Raw genomic sequence first — 21,320 nt, 5'->3', positions numbered from 1 at the left:
CGGCAGGGGGCGGACACTAAGACCCAGTGGTGCCCCAAATTTTCAGGTGCCCTACAGCAGCTGCATATGCTACCTATGCCTAAGGACAGCACTGTATTCAACCATCCTCCATGTTTGTGGGGAGGAGAAGGGGCTTCAATTGAAACAAGGAAATTAAGTACAATTATTAAAATCTGTGCATTAAAAATTTGTCAGATGAAGTAAGAAAATTTACTTCTGATTTCCCCAGCATCACTGGCTTAACCATAATGTATCATACAGTAGCAATTTTTTAAAGGACACTGTAGTAGAGTCCATTGTATATCTATATCACATCCATAAGCTTCTCAGGAAAATTATTTTTTTTTAAAATGCTGTTGCATCTTTTGCACCCATACAACTTGATATATGCATGGACAAATCAGGTAACTGTGTAGCTAACTACTCATTTGCATGCACAATTTCCCATTTTTGCCTCCAATGTCAGCCTGTATGCACCAATGCAGGCATAATATATACTTGCATACATTTGTAATTGCACTCACTGGACTCTTCTTTGAAAATTTAGCCTATGTTATGTATTAAGGCAATATAGAGAACAATGTAATACTGTTTTAGGTTTACATAGTACATGCATAAACTGTATTAGGGCAGTATTAAATTTGCTCAGCTAAGCAATCAGAAGTCTAGAAATACAAAAGCTAAGAGTACTATGCAAATAGTGTGGGTTTGTTTGGGTTTTTTGTCCACCTCTAGCAGCTAGATCACATATAGAAGTTATGAATCAGCTACTGTCTCCAAGCTAGCAGTGCTGATCCTTTAGCTCTAGCAGGAGAGGCGCACATTTTTAGATCCAGAGAGCCCTGGTTTGACCATCAAGCACTATTGTCACAGCATAATTATGTTCCCCTGTGCATATGCATTACAATACAATGTAATTGTAATCATATTCTATTATCACTTTTACAGCAAGATTTCAGAGTTAACACAAACCCTGAATAAGAGACCACTTTTGTATGAGTCACAAGTTGATATATAGATTGTTCAGCAATCTAACTGCTGCATCATCAAGGATAGCAAGGTGTTGCAGCCACCCGCCCATCTAATTGTGCCCTCCTCCACCACATGCTTGACCATCCACATTGCTGCCCTACAGTCACATTGTGAAGATTAGACTGAGCCAAATTTCTGCATTGTTGCAACCACTCAGGCTGCGGACTGGAACAGCCAATTAAGCCTCGTCCACAGTCTGCATCCTAGGTTGGAAACAGGGTGGATGTAAATTAGGGCTCAGAGCTGAACTCCAATCAGGAAAGGCTGAGACTGGCAATTTTGGGTGAAGCAGACTGGGACAGAAGAAGAGCTCTGTGTGTGGCAGAAGAACCAGGTCTGAGTGTGAACTTTTGTGTTGGGACTCTGATTGTTTGAACCATTTCTGTTATTAAACTAGTCCTAGGTGGGGGCACTGTTAGCCACAAATTAGACTGTGTGGAACTTGTAAGGAGCCTGCAAGAGGGGGCTAACAGAGGAAGCGTGCCTGTGAAGTTACCCCCTACCATGAGTGTGCAACTAGAAGGTAGTTAACCTTGGTACAGAACATTGTTGCTAGAACTGGAGGTGCAGCTGCACCCCATGGTTTGAAGTGGCTTCCATCATATACATGGTTTACAGTTTGGTTAAATGACTCTCGGCATCCCCGCTATAAAAATTGTTCCAGCACTCTTGGTACAGAGAGTAGTGGGGGGACTGACACACATCCAGTATGGGGGATTAAGTAATCATCCTACCCTGCACAAGCACATAAGGCAGCTCAATGAAGCCTTGAATGGTGTTCTAGAAAGTGACGGACTACGGGTTAAATCATCATACTGAATACACTTAGGCGTATTTCATAAGAATCCAGTGGCAACAGTAATATAATAGGCAACACTCAAATAATGAAAATCACTTTAAAACACTATAAAAATACAGCTAATTTCCATCATAAAACACCTAACAGTTGAGGTTGCATGAGGCAAATGTGCATACATTGTAGAGGAGCACTAGAATGTATGACAACCCTCTGAATTTGATAACTTATGTATTTATTTAGATTTAACAAAAAGTTACCCATACAAAAAGTTCTAGGCACTAACAGTTATTTAAATGTATGATAACATAATGATGACCACCTGCTGGCATGCAATACTGATATACAAATAACATGTAAACTCCACTAGCAGCTTAAAGATACAAGTAACACATTAATTCAGCCAGCCAGTAAATCAAAGTTACAAAAAAATCTGATACTATGATGACAAACGCAATACAAGTGGATAGATATAAGTAAAGTCTCTATTAAATGAGTAATAATAGTATATGATAAATTATAAAACCGCATAACATTCACAAGTAAACCTTACATTGTTAGCTTTGAAGATTAATTTTTGCTTTAGTCACATTTCTTTTAATTTTGAAGGCTTATTTTTATTGTACACTATAACTCCATTTTTGAGAGCTGCTAGTAGTTCTTTTCTCTTACTTCAATGTATAACTTTACTCTTTTATATGTAGTACAATTACAAGCTACAATTTTAGCACTTCCTTTGTTTATCAATATTCTCTAGCACTTTCCATGTTTTCAGTTGCTTATAGATTTCCCAAACTGTAACTGCTTGGGCTAAATTTTTTTTTTCCATGCTGGGTGTCTGTCTCAGGCTGAGTATTTTTTTGAAAGCTTCAGCCAAAACAGTTCAGCCATTTATAAGAATAAAGCTAAGGAAAAATGTTTTGTAATGCTGTGACATTTTTCTTCGAGAAGCTTTAGTGCCCCCATTTTTTGGAGCAAGGATGGAAGGAGGTGGACCTCCTGTTAAGAATGTGCCTCTTGCTGTTTCTGTGAAAATCTGCCAAATTTTGGTCAGGTTATGCCTTTGAAAAAAATCTCAGTATGCACACACAGAGAAACTTTGCAGAGTTTAGCAGCTAACTCTCCAAAGAATCCATGCACACTGAACATCCTCCAGCCCCTAACATGTCCTATGTGCGACCAGACTACATATGCCATCCTCACAGAGTGAGTATGCTCTAACCCAGCGCTACAGGGACAAAGCTGGACTTTCCCTGTAATTGCTCCCAGTTGCTTCAGGCCAGAATGGGGCCAGGCACTAGAATTAAGAGCAGGAAGACTGTCCCTCCTCTATCAGTACCCAGCCCCCCTTTCCTCCTCCACACACCAGCAGGGACCTACCTGACTCAAATGCACAGGGGACCTGGATGGGGAGGCAGTGAAAGAAGTTTGGGACACAGAGCCTGGGAAAACTGGGGAGGGAGGAGAGAAACTGACTGGGATTTTGCAGGGGAGACTGGGAGCTGGGTGGAGGGGATGAAGGGAGACTGGGACTGGCTGGCTTGCCAAGGATACTTATAAGACTGGGAGCCAGGGATGAGAATCTGGGATCTGGCTGAGCAAGGGTACTGGGAACCAGTAGGGGGAGAACACTACCAGGAGTGGGAAGGTGAGAGAGATCTGACAAGGAGCTGGGGTGGGGACTGGGACTGGCTGAGTAAAGAGTCTAGGGCAAGAAACCAGGGAGGGGTGAGAAAAGGAGCTAGAGAGGGGGTGACTGCATGAGGAATCTGTGGAGGCTTTAAGTGGATTGAAATCTGTCAGAGAGAGGGACAGAATCCACTTCTCTGCGCTAGCATTTGACTGCCTTAACCGTGAGTCTCTCTCTCTCTGCAGTCCCCTGCCCATTATACTACATACGCATGCTACAACTTCTACAATAAATGAGGCAGGAGTCTTACAGACAACAGCTTTTTTTCACAACACAGTCCTAACTCATCGTCAGGGCAGAGTTCATATGGCAGGGGTTGTTTGGAAAAAATAGTCAAATCATTAAAGACTGCATCATAATGTGAACACACAACAAAAGGGCCAAGTTAAGGTTGTACAGACAATTTTAATTCTGGCATTTCCTAACAGTTGAGTGCTTGACTATGCAACCTTAATAATCTTTAAATATAGTTTTGTGTGTGATACTGCAAATATTGAGTATTCTAATAATTTATGTAGGTTACTGATATGATTAATACTGTAATGACAGAGGTGCCACTTTCGGGAAGTAGGTAGACTATGGTATCTGAACAAGTACCCAGAGAAAAGAGATGGTATGGGAGGGAGGGGCTATTAGAAAGGGAGCTTGTTCAGGTATTAAGGAAGGGCAAGGAAGTTTTAGTATCCACCTGCTCTCTAATTTTTGGCTGATGTTACAATACTGGATACCGTCATGTGATTGGAACTTTGCAGCCAATAGTCATGCAAAAATTAGATATTTACATTGGTGTTGCAGTTTATTAATGGGTTTGTCTTTTACCAACTTTCATGCCAGATGCTGATCCTCTACATTAAAACGTCAGCACTTGTACCTACTTCCTTTTAAAATAACAATTCAATCAAATATGTGCAAGTTTTGGGGTTAATTTTGTTTTATGCTCCATTCAAACTATTTATTAATCCTAATCTTTTTAGGAAGATTAGAAGTGACCAGCCCTGCCTAAAATGTGGTGCCTATAGAAGTCAAATATATTTATCATTATTAAATAGATAAGACAGTCAAAAGGCCAAGGTTTCGACACAGCAATGCCTTTCATACAAGGAAACAAAGAAATAACCAACTGAAATGATATTTGATTCAGTCTATCTTGTCAAGAATGGAATGTCATGGTTGTGTCAAAGCTAACAAAAAGCCTTCCATTAATACCACTTAGTTGACTGAGGGAATAAGCAGTTTTATTGAATACATCCAACTTTGCTAAAAGGTCTTCCACTGAACTAACTGAAAATCTCTAAGGACCTAATCTGAACTCAGTAAAAAGATACCTGTTGTCTTTAGTGGACTTTGGATCAGACCCTACATGTCCTATGCCAGCAAGCATCAGTTCTTAGGATGGAGTCTGTGGGGACTGTGTCTACTTTGATTATAGCACAGTCATGGTTAGAAACACCGAGAGGATTATTCTGGGGCATTACAATCACTATTCAAGAATTCCAGTCCGATCATACTGATTTCCACCTGCCTCATACAGCCTTAAATCCCTAGGTATGCCTTACAGTTCTGAGCTGAAGCCAAAGTGTTAAAAGATTAATCCATTATAATGCACTGTACAAAAACCAAAAGGCTTGGCAACATACTCCTTTCCCAGATCCATCGTTATTACTTTTTCTTCACTTTCAATGAACTTGTAATGAAAGCTGCCTTTTAGCCTTCACCTAGTGTGGTAACCCTTGGGGAAAATGAATTGCTGTAAAAGATGTTAAAATGAGGTAATAAGAATGCAATACAGACCCAAATGTGGAACTGGCAAACCTTTCATGATTTTGCTGCTGTTTCAGAATGAGTCTGAATAACTTCAAAAGACATTTTTGTCTGTAATCTGACTCCAACTCTGAGACTTTATTCAGGCTAGGATGTGATTTATTCATCTTTTCCTCTATTTTTTGTTAGCCAATAAATATCACATTTCACGCTTTTTCTAATACCAACTCTGAATCTACGTAATCAGACACATCACACAATTTTATATTTATTTATAAAACAAATGTGTTTTACCCACTTGTATGTATTGTTTCCTCCCTGCACTAGCAGAGGACAAGCTTTCTCTCCATAATTTGTCTGACTCTGGAGTACTGGAAGATAATACAGTGAAACTCTCAGGATGCCAGGTACCCTTCAATCAGCATGAAGAAATCTCTTTTTAAAAAGTTATTTCCAGATATACATTCCCAACATTTACTTCTGTGATTCAGCAACACATTACTATTCTCTAATAATAAATTAACCAGTACATAGAAATAGAAAATACATAGCAAGGCAAAAGCCCTGTGGTTTTAAATATTAAATCATCTGTCCCTACAGTGCAACAGGCAGGATTCCATGCACTGCAGAATGTAGAAGATGCAGAGCTCTCAATCACTGGGTGGAAGGAATTAATGTGCATTGCAGATACTTGCTCAGTAGAGGGTCACTGACTGCATTGCCTGGGCAACATTCCCTGCCAGCCAATTTAAAGAATACACTGAGCACTCACTACTCTTGAAAGGAACTGCTTTGTCTCTCTCCAGGTGAAAGATTAGGTGTTGCAATCACACTCAAGTCAAATTTAAAGGCAAAAGCATAGGAGATCAAAAATACATATGTAGTCTGCTTTTGTGTGCATTCAAAGACATACATACAGTACTTAAAACTGCCTGAAAATATTAACAACTAGAGCTAGGAGGATGCAGTTTGCATCTGGATTAAGTGTAGGCTCTAGGATTTGTAATAGATGAAATCAAACAAGCTATTTTTGCAATATTTCTACCAGCATAGGACGTGTCCAATCAGACCCAGGAAAGAGACCCCTTCTGGTTTGGATACAACATAGAACCAAAAGTGTAGAGATGGGTGTGTAGCCAGAGATTTTAATCTGACCTCCCCTAAAAATTCATTAGAGCGAGTGCGTAGTTTTGATTTTTCCTGTTCACGTCCATATCTAATAATAGTAATAAAATTATTTTAAAGCCTAAACACATGATTAAATAACATTTTAAACCCTCATTAACATTCATACAAATATAAACAAAGGGAGTCGAATGTAAAAAGAAGTGGGGAATCAGAGCTTCACAGGGGTAAGTATTTGGACTAAATATACTGACTCAATTTGAATATGGTAACTGAAGTGCTACAGTCAGTTTTGTAATACTTTACATTAAATGGATTAAAATACAATAAAGCCACTGAAGAGCTATTTAGTCTAAATATTCAGAAGAAATCAAGCCAAGTAACTGACATGAAATGTGTACAACTCGATGATGAATTTATTGTATCAATTAACCTCAACATGTGCACAAAAATCTTTCAAGTGACGTTAATTTTGCTCCATTTCAGGCACATTCCTGTGTCATGGTGGCTAATTTATTAAATACACAACAAAATGAAATATCATTATCTATATAGCATTACTGTGGTACAGAGTATCAGAGGGGTAGCCATGTTAGTCTGGATCTGTAAAAGCAGCAAAGAGTGGTACATAGATTCTTATAACAGCTAAGATACTGGTCATAACTAACAGCAAAATCTGCCTCTCCCTCCCCTTCCCCAAAAGCTTATGATTTAAGACCCAAATCCTGCTACCTACCCCTGTGTAAGTAAGGAAGGCCCTTAATGACTGTACAATTGCCACAGTTCCTTTCTACTGGGGGAGGAGATTTGTCCATGGAGAGGTCATTCAGGGGAACTGTTCAACAGCAGTTCTCTTCAGCAAGACAGAATGGGGGAATTCAGGTAGACCATGGGAGATAAAGGTTCGGTCTGCAATTATAAATCAGGGAGGAGGTTCATAGGGCCTAACAGATTCTGATGTGCATTCCATACCATTTGCGAGGAGGATTTCATACATGCATCTTCCACACAGATCTATAGTCCAAGGCCTATTTATTCAGGCTTTGCCCAGGGGCCCAGAATATGGCACTAAGGCAGTTTGTCTAAACTGGCAACAGAACGACAAAACTTGTCTTTCAGAAGTGATTTAAAAAACACACACACCCCCAAAAGACACAAGTTTTGCTGATGACAAGCACTGGGGTGAACAGCGCTTTGTTGGCAAGAGCACTCTCCTGCCAACAAAGCAAATGCAGAAACACCGCTCACTGGGGGTGGAAGTTTTTTGTCAGGAGAGCTCTTTCCTGCTGACAGACAGCGGCTATGCTGCATGCCTTTAGCAGCACTGCTGTATCTGACACAGCCGTGTTGCTAAAAGCTGCATAGTGTAGACATAGCCAAAATAACAAATTCTAAGTATTTATTTAGAAATAAACTGAGACTGGGGTAGTTTAACATATATAGGTATATTAGCATGCACTTGCAAGAAGAAAAATCCTAAAACACATAGTAAAATAAATTCAACTCAGATAAAATTACCATTGATATGAATGATTTTTGTGTGTTTGTACCCTAAGAGAACATAAATCAGCTATTTTAAGAGCAAGAGAAATGTAGAGTCTCACAGGTTGAGTGTTGAGGTATGAGTTCATTTAGCTATACTCCCATCCCATTCAAGTTGCCACATGCGTGGGATAATAAAGGTATAGCCAAAAGGAACATTAACAACTTAAAGCCTATTAAACTGTGCCTAATATTCCAAGCTGTAGTATTTGCTTGATACTGATGCTACTTTACTGACCAGTAGCACAATTCAGTGCCTTGCAATACTCAGCAGGGACTTGAAAGCCTATCGGGCAATTGTAAATACTTAAGAAACACACACATTTTTGAACTACTTAATATGTTCACTAAATCATTTATAATGAAGCATGTAACATTTAACCATTAATGTTGACTACTTAAATAATTTGCATAGCACTGGACATACTGCTCTGTAATTAACTCAATTATTTTTTAAGAATAAACTTTGCTTTTACATCTAGTCCTCTGTAATGTGAAGCAAGATGCCTAAATCAGATTTAGACACCACTGCAATTGACAAAATCCCTGCTCAGCTGCCACCTAATCCTGTAAGTGCCTAAACTCACTTGGCACCTAAATTTCCATTGTAAAAAATTCCTTAGGTGCCTACATATTTGCCCCTGAACATGTGCACTGCTGTCTCACTCTAGGTGTCTGGATCCCTATTTCCCCATTAAGTCCCACTGCAATCCAGGAACAAGGAAAAATTGGCAGAAGGGCCCATCCAGCTGGCATATTTAGGGGCCACATACCAAATCCGGTCCCATTCAAAATCTAACCAAAGGAGAAGATGGTATCCACCTTACCACTTTCAGCCTAGTGGTTAAAGGAGTCATCTGGGATGAGAAAAACCTGGGTTCAATTTCCCTCTCTGACTGATAGGAGGATGGATTTGAAGAGCTGTCTCTCCACCTCTTATGGAGCTATAGCTATTCTAACGTTGGGTACTCAAGATCTTTCCTGATGAAGCTGTTGCTCCTTGGATAAATACTTAAGTCATTAGGCCAAAGACAGTCATTAAAGCGAGAATATGAATCTGTACATTTGGGGTTAGCATGACCACTTGCAAGGTGTGAGATGCAGTGTCCAGTCCTCCTGCACCAGTGACTCTTTTATTATTTGTACACAGTGGAACAGTTTTAACAGGAGAGAGTTTTAACAGGAGGGGGCCTCATCAGAATAATCCATAGCTCAGTGGTTACAACACTCTTTTAGAAGAGGAGTTTCCTACCTATTTTCTTCTCATAAGACACAAGGGAGAATTGACCTGATGTCCCAGGTCCGTGCTCTAACCACTAGTCTAAAAGTTATAAGGTGGACAGCAGCATCACCTCCTCCCGCCTCAGCCATTTTGTGTGGAGCAAGGCAGGCATCTAACTCATTCTCACAAGAAATGGTTTAGGTGCCTATATCATCTGACTTCAATAGAAGGGTTCCTAGCCTGTGGATCCCTAACAGAGACAAACACTTCCTGCCAGCCACAACTTAGGTGCCTCACTCAGTGCAAGAGGAAGGGCTTGTCACACACCCCTCTCGCCAGCATCTCCCCTTGGCTAGTTGAGGCAGCTCCCCACCTAGCATGCTGGTTTCTGTTAATCCCATTCTTAGTAGGGTTGCCAGCCCGCTAGGAATTCAAGATTATGTCACATGGTTAAATCTCCAGGAATACATCCAAACAAAACTGGCAACCCTAATAATTAGATGCCCAACTCTCCCCATTCATTGCATGGGGGGAGCCGAGGCTCCCAACTCAGGCTTTGCAGCTAACAGGGCCGCTCCTCTGATGTTTTCTAAGCATAATGCTCAGTGTTGCAACCTCCAAGTCCCTGTGCGGCTCCAGGCCCCAGTGCCCAGCAGCACCTACTGCGGGGCAAGGCACAGGGCTGAGCCAGGCGCCATGCGCACTCGCCAGCGGGCAGGGCGCACATGGCAGGACCGGGCCTGAGGGCACAGACCAGGCTCGGGGCAGCCAGGCTTCCGCCCCCGGCCCTGCACTAACCAAGCTCGAGGCGCCCGAGCTGTGACTGAAACGGACTCGGGGCCTGCGGCCGGTGGGCAACTGGGCGCGCGCAGCGCGGCTACACCGCCCCAGTCCGGCCGGCACCAACTGCGGCTCCCAGGATGCAGCGCGCGAGCCGCCGGAAGTGCGGGCGCTTCTGTTTTGCCCGACCGGAAGCGGGCCGTGGTGAGATTTGTTTCTCTTCCGCTTGCGCCCGCCTCCTCCATAACGGTAACGGCAGCGCCCCGGGGAGCGGGGTTTGTCCAGCGCCCCGAACCCGCCCCTCTGCCTTCCCGCCCGTGCTGGGGGGCCTGAGGCTCCCACCGTCCCAGCCCCGCCCTCATGTGAGCCGCCGCTCGCCTCTCAGCAGTGCGGCCCTTCGCGCCGCTGCAGGCCCGGCGCGCCCCCTCCTCAGGCTCCTGGGGGCTCGTAGCCGGACCGTTCCGCCTCAGCGGTTATCGGACCAGAAACTGCCTAACGGAAACCTGGCTGGTGCAGCGCGGGCACGTGGGTTTGCCCTGCTGAAAAAACGGTTGTCACGCAGCTGCCAGCGAGGTGCGGCTGTCACCTCTCCTGGGCAGCCTCAACAAGACCAGGAACGGACTCTGTCCCCGTGGTTCTCATCCTGCTCTGTCCCATCCCCCCTGGAAGGAAGCCCAAGTCCTGTCTTCCTTCTTTAAGAGTAAGGTTGGGGGGGTTAGCACCTTCTGTTCCCATTTCATTGGCCTGTACAAAGGGGCTGGCAAGGTGTGAACATGGGAGAAATAGATATTGTTTTCATAGAAACATGACCAGAAATATTTTTAATAAACCACATAGATTGATCACGATACACGATTGATTTTGTGCTCTTTCCTGAATAGGTACATGTATCAATATTTTCATCTTTAATGTTTTTTAAATATGTTTTTTAGACTTGGTAAAAAGTTTATCTCAAGTATATTTTTCTGAGAGTATTTTTTTTCATATTGTGTGGCACACTAGCAAAATGAAATTAGTAAGAGGTGTTTGTGAGGTGGCCTGGACTAGATGATCTCTTGAGGACTAGATGACCTCTTGAGGTCCCTTCCAGTCCTATGATTCTAAGCCTTGGTCCAGGGTGGTTTATTTTATTCCATTATCCTTCACAGTTGGTATCCAGGAGGATGCATCCTCTGTGGCCTGTCATTGAGCCTTTTAACATGGCAATTAAAGTATGTCTTAAAATATATATTTTTATATATACACTAGAGACCACACGCAATTCTGAACTTCATTGTTTTCATTTAACATATAGAGAATCTAGATTTGTTATTGGTAAATCTGAGGCTGAAACTTTATTTTTTTTCTTGGAGCTATAAAACTATATATATAATAAATTTAGTGCTAGTGAGAGTTGTTGGATTAGCTGTTTAGTGCTTTGAAAGTCCTGCATGTTCAGAGCGAGGCAATGATTGTGCAAGCTTCCAAATTGACCTGTCAATGTGCCTTTCTGACAATCTAAGTAAAGGGGACCACCTCTGAGTGAAATGGTTCCATTTCTGTGACCATCCATGCATGTGGATCCCCAGACCGCCCCTCATCTCCCCCACTTCCTGCATGGCTCCTGGGATACCCCCTCCACCCCAGACTGCACTGCTTCCCCCACCAGCAGAGCTGTCCACAGCCCTGGCTGCATGGGCCAGCTCCTTTGGCCACACCAGACGTTCATAGCTTGATTAGGGGAGGGGGGGTTGAGTCCACAGCCAACTCTCTTCCCCCCTCAGCTGCTGGGACTGTGGTGCCAGCAGGGGGGGCACTCCTGGCCCTTCACTGCTGTGTCTTCTGTCTCAGCTTCCAAGACAGTCAAGAAGTATTTGATGGTGTCTGTTGTTATTTGAGCACCAGTGTTTACCTTCAATTCACTGAATCTTCAGGTCTCTCGGAAAGCTAGTTTTCTTTCCTGGAGGAAAATGTGTAAGGAAAGAGATTTTTGTCATGTGAGTTTTGATATAAAGAAACTTGCTTGGTGATGACAATTTCATTAGAAATTAATGGCCATACTTGGTCAGACCAGTGGTCCATCTAGCACAGTATCCTGTCTTTCAACAGTGACTGGTGCCAGATGCTTCAGAGGGTATGAGTAGAACACGGCAATTTATCAAGTGATCCATCCCATGTCATCCAGTCATAGCTTCTGGCAGTCCGATGCTTAGGGACACCCAAAGCATGAGGTTGCATCCCTGACCTGACCATCCTGGATAATAGCCATTGATGGATCTATCCACCTCCTTACTTAATTCTTTTTTGAACCAGTTATACTTTTGGCCTTCACAACATCCCCTGGCAGTGAGCTCCATAGGTTGACTGGGTTGTATGAAGAAGTACTTTCTTATGTTTGTTTTAAACGTGCTGCCTATTAATTTCATTGGGTGACCCCTAGTTCTTGTGTTATATGAAAGGGTAAATAACACTTCCATATTCACTTTCTCCACACCATTCAGAATTTTATAGACCTCTGTCATATCCCCACTTAGTCATCTCTTCTAAAATAAACAGGTCCAGTCTCGTTAATCTCGCCTCAAATTTAAGCTGTTGCATACCCCCGGATCATTTTTGTTGCCCTTCTGTGTATATTTTCCAATACTAATATATCTTTTTTGAAATGAGGCAACCAGAACTTATGCAGTATTCAAAGTATGGGCATACCATGGATTTATATAGTGGTGTTATGATACTTACTCTATTATCCATCCCTTTCCTAATGGTTCTTAACAATCTGTTAGCTTTTTTGACTTGTTGCTGCATGTTGAGCAGAGGTTTTCAGAGAATTATCCACAATGACTTCAAGATCTCTTTCTTCATCTGTAACAGCTAATTTGGGCCCCATTATTTTGTATGTTTGGAATATATTTTCTAGTGTACATTACTTGACATTTATCAACATTGAATTTAATTGATTTTCTTAAATTTCATACTACACATGACATTGTTACGATTGTATCATTTTTCCTGGTGATAATTGTGGGTGAGTTTTGTTGTTCTACAAGTTATATTTTTTCTTTATTCTTTCTTTTTTAAATAATATAAAATCCAAATTTTGTTCAGACATATTTCTGGTTTTTTTTAACATAGGTAAGACAATGACAAACACTGAAAGGAACCCCAGGCACCAAATGATTTCTCAACTGCACAGTTTTGCTGCTACTGGAGACAAGATCAGGTTGACAGCGCTATGCAGTCATTCTCCATCCCTTATCAATGAAGTTGCTGAGAATGGTTGGACAGCCTTGATGTATGCTGCCAGAAATGGACACTTTGAGATTGTACAAATTCTTCTTGAAAAAGGGTAAGAAAGTTAGAGGATCCTTTACTTAGGATCTAATTGTACCCTTCCTGCCCCGTTGATCAGTGTCTCTCAATGACCACTATATACAGATCCATATGAACATCTTTCTTCTCTGAAGTTACCTCCTGTGTTGGGATCTTACTCAGTTCCTCATGCCAAACTGGTGGAACTCTCCTATCGCGTAAGGTTATTTTCATTCCTGAGAGTAGTGGTAACAGGGTAAAGCATGAGCCATGCCCTAAACTGACCATTGCACAACTCCCCTTGCATGTATAAGTTGAATATATTAAATTTAATAAATCTAAATATTCCAGTTATTTTTTCCTCAAAGCCTTAACTCTAATCCAGCACTTGCCTTTTTATTGTATTGCAAACAGTTTTGTTTCAGTGCTTTTCTTGGCACAGTTGTTGACTAGTACCTCAGTACTTCTATGGTATTTTCTTTTACTTGTATTTCTTAGTACTCCAGTGCGAGCACTGTTCTCACTGGAATTAGGGCACTACTGTGCCATGCCTTTTATTAGAGGATCTTAATACTACTTGATGCTGAATTTCTTTGTTTTGTCACATGGCACTTACTTCTCAGCTGGTTCAACTCTTCCCTCTGTGCACCACTGCCTTCTAAGTGTGGCTTCTAAGGAGAAAGGAAAACCATGTAACATCTTCATACCGTGCCAGCACACCAAACCAATGTCAAAGACTGACTACCATGTATGTTGTGTTGTCTGCCTTCAAGTCAACCACAGTACTGCTAGATATGGCTGCTAACATTGTGAGCATTGAAGGAACATAAAGATTGCCTCAAAGCTCTTGTTTGGACACCCCAGGCATACTATTGTAAATCCAACACAAAGCTGGACTAGAATGCTATGAAGTATAAAACCCTCAAAACTAAAGCCTGAGTAAGGGACAGATTTTCTAATGCAATTGAGCTGTACTTTGCATCAGAGCAGAAGGAAGCAAAGTTGACTTTGTCACCTTTTTGTTCCCCCATTCCTGGAACCAACCATACCTGATCCAATCCCTGGCTAAATAAGTCATCTGATGGCTTCTATAATTTGCACAAAGCTATCCACAGCCCCAAGGGACCATTTTGGCCGCCACAAATTGGCCAAACTCAGTGGTGGTCTGTCCACATCTTTTTTTAACTCATTACACCCTCTTTGCCCATCATGGACTGAGGCCCTCTCCTACTACTGGATTGCCTCAAGCAACAATGTGTGTTCTTTATGATGGGAAACCTTACACCTGCCTTAGAGTTTGGAGGATACCTTCTTTGAGGTAAAAAATGACAGACAAGATCACTAATACTGAGCAATCTGGATTGATTGATAAGCTGGGTACAAACAGTGTGTTTTAATGTATCCAAATGCAAGATCACATCAAGTCACAGAGAATGAAAATCATATTTACAGGATTCTCGAAAGCAGTGATTCTGAAAACGACTTAGAGTCTTGTTAGATAATGAATTGAATATGGGCTCCTAGTGTGATGCTATGGCAAGAGGGACTAACACAAAGGTGGGCAAACTTTTTGGCCTGAGGGCCACATCTGGGTGGGAAAATTGAATGCAGGGCCATGAATGTAGGACTGGGGTGTGGGAGGAAGTGCGGGATGTGGGAGGCGGTGCGGTGTGCAGGAAGGGGCTCAGAGGCTCAGGGCAGGGGGTTGGGGTGGAGGAGAGGTGCGGGGTGTGGCAGGGGGCTCAGGGCAGAGGGTTGGGGTGCAGGAGGGGTGTGGAGTGCAGGAGGGGCTCAGGGCAGGGGTGCAGGAGGGGTGCAGACTGAGGGAGGGGGCTCAGCAGGGGGTTGGGGCACAGGAGGGGTGTGGCAGAGGGCTCAGGGCAGCGGGTTGGAGTGTGGGATGCGGCAGGGGGCTGGGGTGCGGCAGCGGGCTCAAGGCAGGGGGTTAGGGGCTCGGGGCTGGCAATCCCATGGGCCAGATCCAGCCTGTGGGCCGTAGTTTGCCCACCCCTGGACTAATATGATCGTTGGAGGTATAAATGAAGAGTAAGGCGTTATTACATCTGTATAGAACATTGGTGAGATCACTACTGGAATTCTGTATCCAGTTTTGTTTCCACACAAAAAAGATATTGAAGAATTAAAGGGAGTTTTAAGGCTACAAGAATTATTTGAAACATGCAAAATTGAGCCTCAAGGGATTTCAGTCTATTTATCTTATTGAAGAGATGGGTAAGAGGCAACTTGATCGCAATCTACAGATACCTACTCAGGCAGAAGATGGAGCTCTTTGTCTAACAGACAAGGCACAACAAGATCCAATGGTTGGAAGTTGAAGCTAGAAAAAATAAAACTGGAAATAAGGGGCAAATTTATAACAGTGAGACTAATTAACAGACTACTAAAGGTGTGGCTTAGAGTTGTCAGGTGAATCACGGGCCAAAATCTGGACTGCCAGAGGCTTTTTGAAAGGTCCTCAAATATTTACTTATCATTTTTATTATTTTCTCTGGAGTTTGGACCTTGACTATACCTTGACCAAGAAATTTGGACCTTGACAAAAAATAATGGACTACCCTGGATGTATATTCTCGATCACTTGAAGTCTGAATCGAGATTGGATGTCTTTCTAAAAGGTGCTCAAATTCAGTCACAAATTAGTGGACTTAAGGCAGGACTCATGGGGTGAAATACTCTGGCCTGTCTGTTAGACTGGATGATCTTAATGGCCCCTTCTGGTCTTAAAGTCTACTAATCTATGAAGTATTTTTTCTTCCACTTTTATTTTCATTTTTCTGAGGCGCATATTTTCATCTTGAATTGGCTTTTTTTCTCTGAGTGTTGCTTTCCAAGCAGTCAAAGGAGTTTATTGAAATATTCAGAGGGGCAGCATTTGAGCTAAACATGATAAATAGGGGGCTTACTCTCACTCTGCCCCATTACCCTCAAAGGTAAAAAACCTTAAGAGTTAGGGAAGTTTTGTCAGTCTCTTGCTAAGGAGCTAAAACTCAGAACTGAGATTTCTTAAAAGTGAAAGCTTCAGGGAAGTAGAATTACAAGATTAAATAATTTTGTTTTACATTGTTTAAAAAAAAAATTCCCAATCCAATCTTTACTATAAATTCCCCACTGATTGTTATAAGCAAGCATCAGTACCAACAGAAAATAGCCCATGGAGAAATACAAAGCAGTTGGAACATACAGGTGAATCTGACCCAATATCTACTATTTTTTTTCGTGATTTATGGTAATGCTGTTGTCCATCATCCACCAGGGTTTGTATTTACAAAAACAACTGCATTCTTTTCCTAACTTCCCAATCATAGTATTTCAGAACTTTCTGTTTACCAAAATTGCTATTTTCAATATAAGAATTCACAGCATGCTGTTGTTCAGTGATTTTAAAATTGGTTTATAAGAAAATATTTTAAACTTGAAACATTTTACAAAGTGAGGATCAGATTTTCCCCATAGAAGATGATTGTTAGGGCATGTGCTTAGCTCCCAGTTGAGAGAACTGGTGTTGCATGTCAATATGTGAGGGTGGAATTTGTCCCTGAATGAACAAGTAATCCTAATTGGAAAAGGAAAGTTCACAAGTCAAATTGTATGAGAGTATGGATTGGTTTCGTATTATTTATGCTTGTGATCTTTTCCTCCTAGTCTGAAACAGATTATATGCACTGAAATCCCAAGTATTCTAACATTTTTTATGAATAGTTTAATATATGCCTTACAGCAGTGTTTCTCCAGCTCTTTCATTCTGTGGACAGCTCTGTAAGAGAGAGAGATTTCTGTGGATCATCTCTTCGCCCAAAGCCAGATTTTAAAATGCTCATTCTGCAGACCTCTGAGAAAGGGTTCCAGAATCTTTGCCTCTTCTGAGGCCTGGTCTACACTAGGGTGGGGGGTTGAACTAAGGTATGCGACTTCAGCTATGCGAATATCGTAGCTGAAGTCGAACTACCTTAGTTCGAACTTCTTACCTGTCCAGACGCCGCAGGATCGAAGTCCGTGGCTCCCCCGTCGACTCTGCCACCGCCATTCGCGGTGGTGGAGTTCCGGAGTCAACGGGAGCGCGTTCGGAGTTCGAACTATCGCGTCTAGATTAGACGCGATAGTTCGAACTCCGAGAAGTCAAACGCTACCCGTCGACCCGGCCGTAAGTATGGATGTACCCTGAGTGTCACACTTGTTTCCAAGATAGTCCATTGTGATGCCACTAAGGCTGAAATGTTTCTTCTTTGAATGAATTAGGCAAGAAAAGTAGAGTGATTACAAACAAAAATATTTTCTTGAAAGTAGAAATGTTTTGCTAACAGGCTATTTCCCTGATTCTTCTTTGATGTTGTTTCCTCTGCATATTCTCACTTGTGGAATATGCCTTTTAGTACCATTGATCTTTGGGATCCTTCTAGAAAGCATTGCCCACTACAGCTGCAGGAGCTCCCTCTTGCAGCACTGAATGTTCAGAGCCAAAGCTATAAAAGGGCTGGGTGGTCCATCTTAGTTCTTCCCCTTCTGCAGGGGAATCTATTCTCTCTAGGCCTGGAGCAATTTCTGGGTTTTGATCCAGGACTCCCTTAATTTCTGATGTTGTGTTGCATTAAAGTTAATTAGGTAGTTACAGGTTTTCTCAGACTTCTACTGTCCTGTGACACGAGTACAAGTAGAGAAGTTATTTTACCTCTGTATTGGGCATAGATGTGACCACTGCTGGAAATCTGTGTCCAATTCAAGAAGGTTGTTGATAAATTAGAGAGGGTTCAGAAAAGAGCCACAAGAGTGATTAAAGGGTTAGAAAAACCTGTCTCTATAGATCAGGCAGCTCAATCTGTTTAGATTAATAGAGAGAAAGTTACAGGGTGACTTGATTACTGTCTATGGGTACGTCTACACTACGGGACTATTCCGAATTTGCATAAACCGGTTTTGTAAAACAGATTTTATAAAATCGAGTGCGCGCGGGCACACTAAACACATTAAATCGGTGGTGTGCGTCCATGGTCCGAGGCTAGCGTCGATTTCTGGAGCGTTGCACTGTGGGTAGTTATCCCATAGTTCCCGCAGCCTCCCCCGCCCCTTGGCATTTCCGGGTTGAGATCCCAGTGCCTGATGGGGCAAAAATCATTTTCGCGGGTGGTTCTGGGTACAGCCTCACCCCTCCCTCCCTCCCTCCCTGAAAGCGGCAGACAACCGTTTCGCGCCTTTTTTGCTTGGTGAACTGTGCAGACGCCATAGCACAGCAAGCATGGACCCTGCTCAGATCAATACCGCAATCGTGGATGTTTTAAACACCTCGTGCACTCTCGTGCAGTATATGCTGAACCAGGACCTTCGAACCGAGGCGGATACGGCAGCGCGGCGATGACAGTGATGAGGACGTAGACACAGAATTCTCTCAAACCGCGGGCCCCAGCGCTTTGGAGATCCTGATGGTAATGGGGCAGATTCTATCCATTGAACGCCGATTTTGGGCCCGGGAAACAAGCACTGACTGGTGGGACCGCATTGTGTTGCAGGTGTGGGACGATTCCCAGTGGCTGCGAAACTTTCGCATGCGTAAGGGCACTTTCATGGAACTTTGTGACTTGCTTGCCCCTGCCCTGAAACGCCATAATACCAAGATGAGAGCAGCCCTCACAGTAGAGAAGCGAGTGGCGATAGCCCTGTGGAAGCTTGCAACGCCAGACAGCTACCGGTCAGTCGGGAATCAATTTGGAGTAGGAAAATATACTGTGGGGGCTGCTGTGATGCAAGTAGCCAAAGCAATCACTAAGCTGCTGCTACGAAAGGTTGTGACTCTGGGAAACGTGCAGGCCATAGTGGATGGCTTTGCTGCACTGGGATTCCCTAACTGTGGGGAGGCGATAGATGGAACCCATATCCCTATCTTGGCACCGCAGCACCAGGGCACCCAGTACGTAAACCGGAAGGGGTACTTTTCAATGGTGCTGCATGCACTGGTGGATCACAAGGGACGTTTCACAAACATCCACGTGGGATGGCCAGGGAGGGTTCATGACGCTCGCGTATTCAGAAGCACTACTCTGTTTAAACGGCTGCAGCAAGGGAATTACTTCCCAGACCAGAAAATAACAGTTGGGGATGTTGAAATGCCTGTCGTTATCCTGGGGGACCCAGCCTACCCCTTGATGCCATGGCTCATGAAGCCATACACAGGCAGCCTGGACAGTGGTCAGGATCTGTTCAATTACAGGCTGAGCAAGTGCAGAATGGTGGTGGAATGTGCATTTGGCCGTTTAAAGGCGTGCTGGCGCACATTACTGACTCGCTCAGACCTCAGCCAAACCAATGTCCCCTATGTTATTGCTGCTTGCTGTATTCTCCACAATCTCTGTGAGAGTAAGGGGGAGACCTTTATGGTGGGGTGGGAGGCTGAGGCAAATCACCTGGCCGCTGATTACGCGCAGCCAGACACCAGGGAGATTAGAAGAGCACACCAGGAAGCGGTGCGCATCAGAGAAGCTTTGAAAACGAGCTTCATCAATGGCCAGGGTACAGTGTGACTGCTGTGTTTGTGGATGAACACCCAACCCCCTTGATTGACTCAGTCCCTGTAAGCAACTCCCCCTCCCCCTTCGAGTACAGCTTACTTATGCAAATAAAGTCACTCTCATTTAAAAAGCATGAATTCTTTATTGATTCATTATAAAAAGAGGGAGAGAAGTAAGGGTGTGCTTTGGGAGGAGGATAGGAGGGATGGAGAAGGCCATTTAAAAAAAAAAATTCAGAGTAATGACATCATTCTGGTTGGGCTGTCCACGGGGGTGGAGTGGGCGGGTGCAGGCCTCCCCACGCGTTCTTACGTCTGGGTGAGGAGGCTAAGGAACATGGTGAGGGGAGGGTGGTTATACAGGGGCTGCAGCGGCACTCTGTGATCCTGCTGCCGTTCCTGAAGCTCCACAAGACGCCGGAGCATGTCAGTTTGATCACGCAGCAGCCCCAGAGTTGCATCCCGCCACTGCTGATCTTCCTGCCGCAACCTCTGATTTTCCTGCCGGTCTTCCTGCCGCCACCTCTCATCTCGGTTGTCCCTCCTGTCCTCACGTTCACTGGCCTCTTTCCTGTAATTTGAAACCACGTCCTTCCACTCATTCAGATGAGCTCTTTCATTGCGTGTAACTTCCATAATATCCGAGAACATCTCATCTCGCTTCTTCTTTTTCCTCCGCCTTATCTGTGCTAGCCTTTGGGATGGAGGAGGGATGGTTGAAAAATTTGCAGCTGCATGAGGGAGATAAATATTTAGAAAGATACATTTTACAGAACAATGGTTATACTGTTTCACAGTGAACATCACTATTCACCTAGCACATGTGATTTCCCTACAAGGTTGCATTTTTCATCTTAATAGTGAGTGCTTGCAGCTCTGGAGTTACAGATCTCACAGACACAGGTCCAGGCATCAGAATTCAGCTTGCATGCGGCCATGGTAAGCCACTGTCTCAGTGATTTACCCCTCCCCCCCAACGCATGGCTAATACCACGCTAGCTCCCTGCTAATCAACAACCTTCCACCTCCCCCCCACCCACTGTGTGTCTGGTAGCTTGGGGAAGATCGCCGGTGACCAAACAGAAAAGATCATCGGCATTTCACTCCTCCCCTCCCCCCGCTTCGCTACGTGCAGGAAAGTGTTTTTTTTTAAGCTGCTGCATTCCATGAACCCAGTAGAAAAATGGCCACCCCCCTTACTTAAATTCCTGATTTTTAACCAGGTTATCCTGAACGATATCACTTTGCTGAGGATAACAGAACAAGATAAAGAGCGGATGCTTCTTGAATGCCAGCAGTCACCGGGACCATACGCTGCTATGCTTTGCCACGCAATGATACCTGATTACTTGCTACATGCATGGCTTGGTAAAGTGTCCTACTATGGTGGGCGGAACAAGGATGCCTTGCCCAGAAACCTTCTGCAAAGGCTTCTGGAGTACCTACAGGAGCGCTTCATCGAGATGACCCTGGAGGATTTCCTCTCAATCCCCGGACATGTTAACAAACTTTTCTAAGTAACTATACTGTCTGCGAATGCATCCCAAGTCCTCAGGGCAAATCAATC

General features: G+C 43.4%; 1 protein-coding gene across 9 annotated transcripts in view; it reads left to right on the top strand.

Moving 5' to 3' along the window:
• Positions 1–10,009: 10,009 nt before the first annotated feature.
• The window catches only part of NUDT12 (nudix hydrolase 12), a 30,474-nt gene continuing 19,163 nt past the window's right edge, over positions 10,010–21,320 (top strand). For 3 of the 9 annotated variants that reach the window (XM_039545331.1, XM_039545336.1, XM_039545337.1), the window contains exons 1-2: positions 10,046–10,197; positions 13,060–13,273. In XM_039545331.1, coding sequence (XP_039401265.1) covers positions 10,089–10,197; positions 13,060–13,273 — 323 coding nt within the window. In that variant the 5' untranslated portion in view covers positions 10,046–10,088. Of the gene's footprint in view, positions 10,198–10,281; positions 10,649–10,713; positions 10,830–11,096; positions 11,160–13,059; positions 13,274–21,320 lie in introns of those variants that run through there. The other 6 variants (XM_039545334.1, XM_039545332.1, XM_039545330.1 and 3 more) reach the window with 6 other exon arrangements.

This window comes from Mauremys reevesii, linkage group 6 (genome assembly GCF_016161935.1).
Source record: "Mauremys reevesii isolate NIE-2019 linkage group 6, ASM1616193v1, whole genome shotgun sequence".
Taxonomy (NCBI): Eukaryota; Metazoa; Chordata; order Testudines; family Geoemydidae; genus Mauremys; species Mauremys reevesii.
The sequence above is the reverse complement of the archived record's forward strand: the minus strand, read 5'-3'. Positions and strand labels throughout refer to the sequence as shown.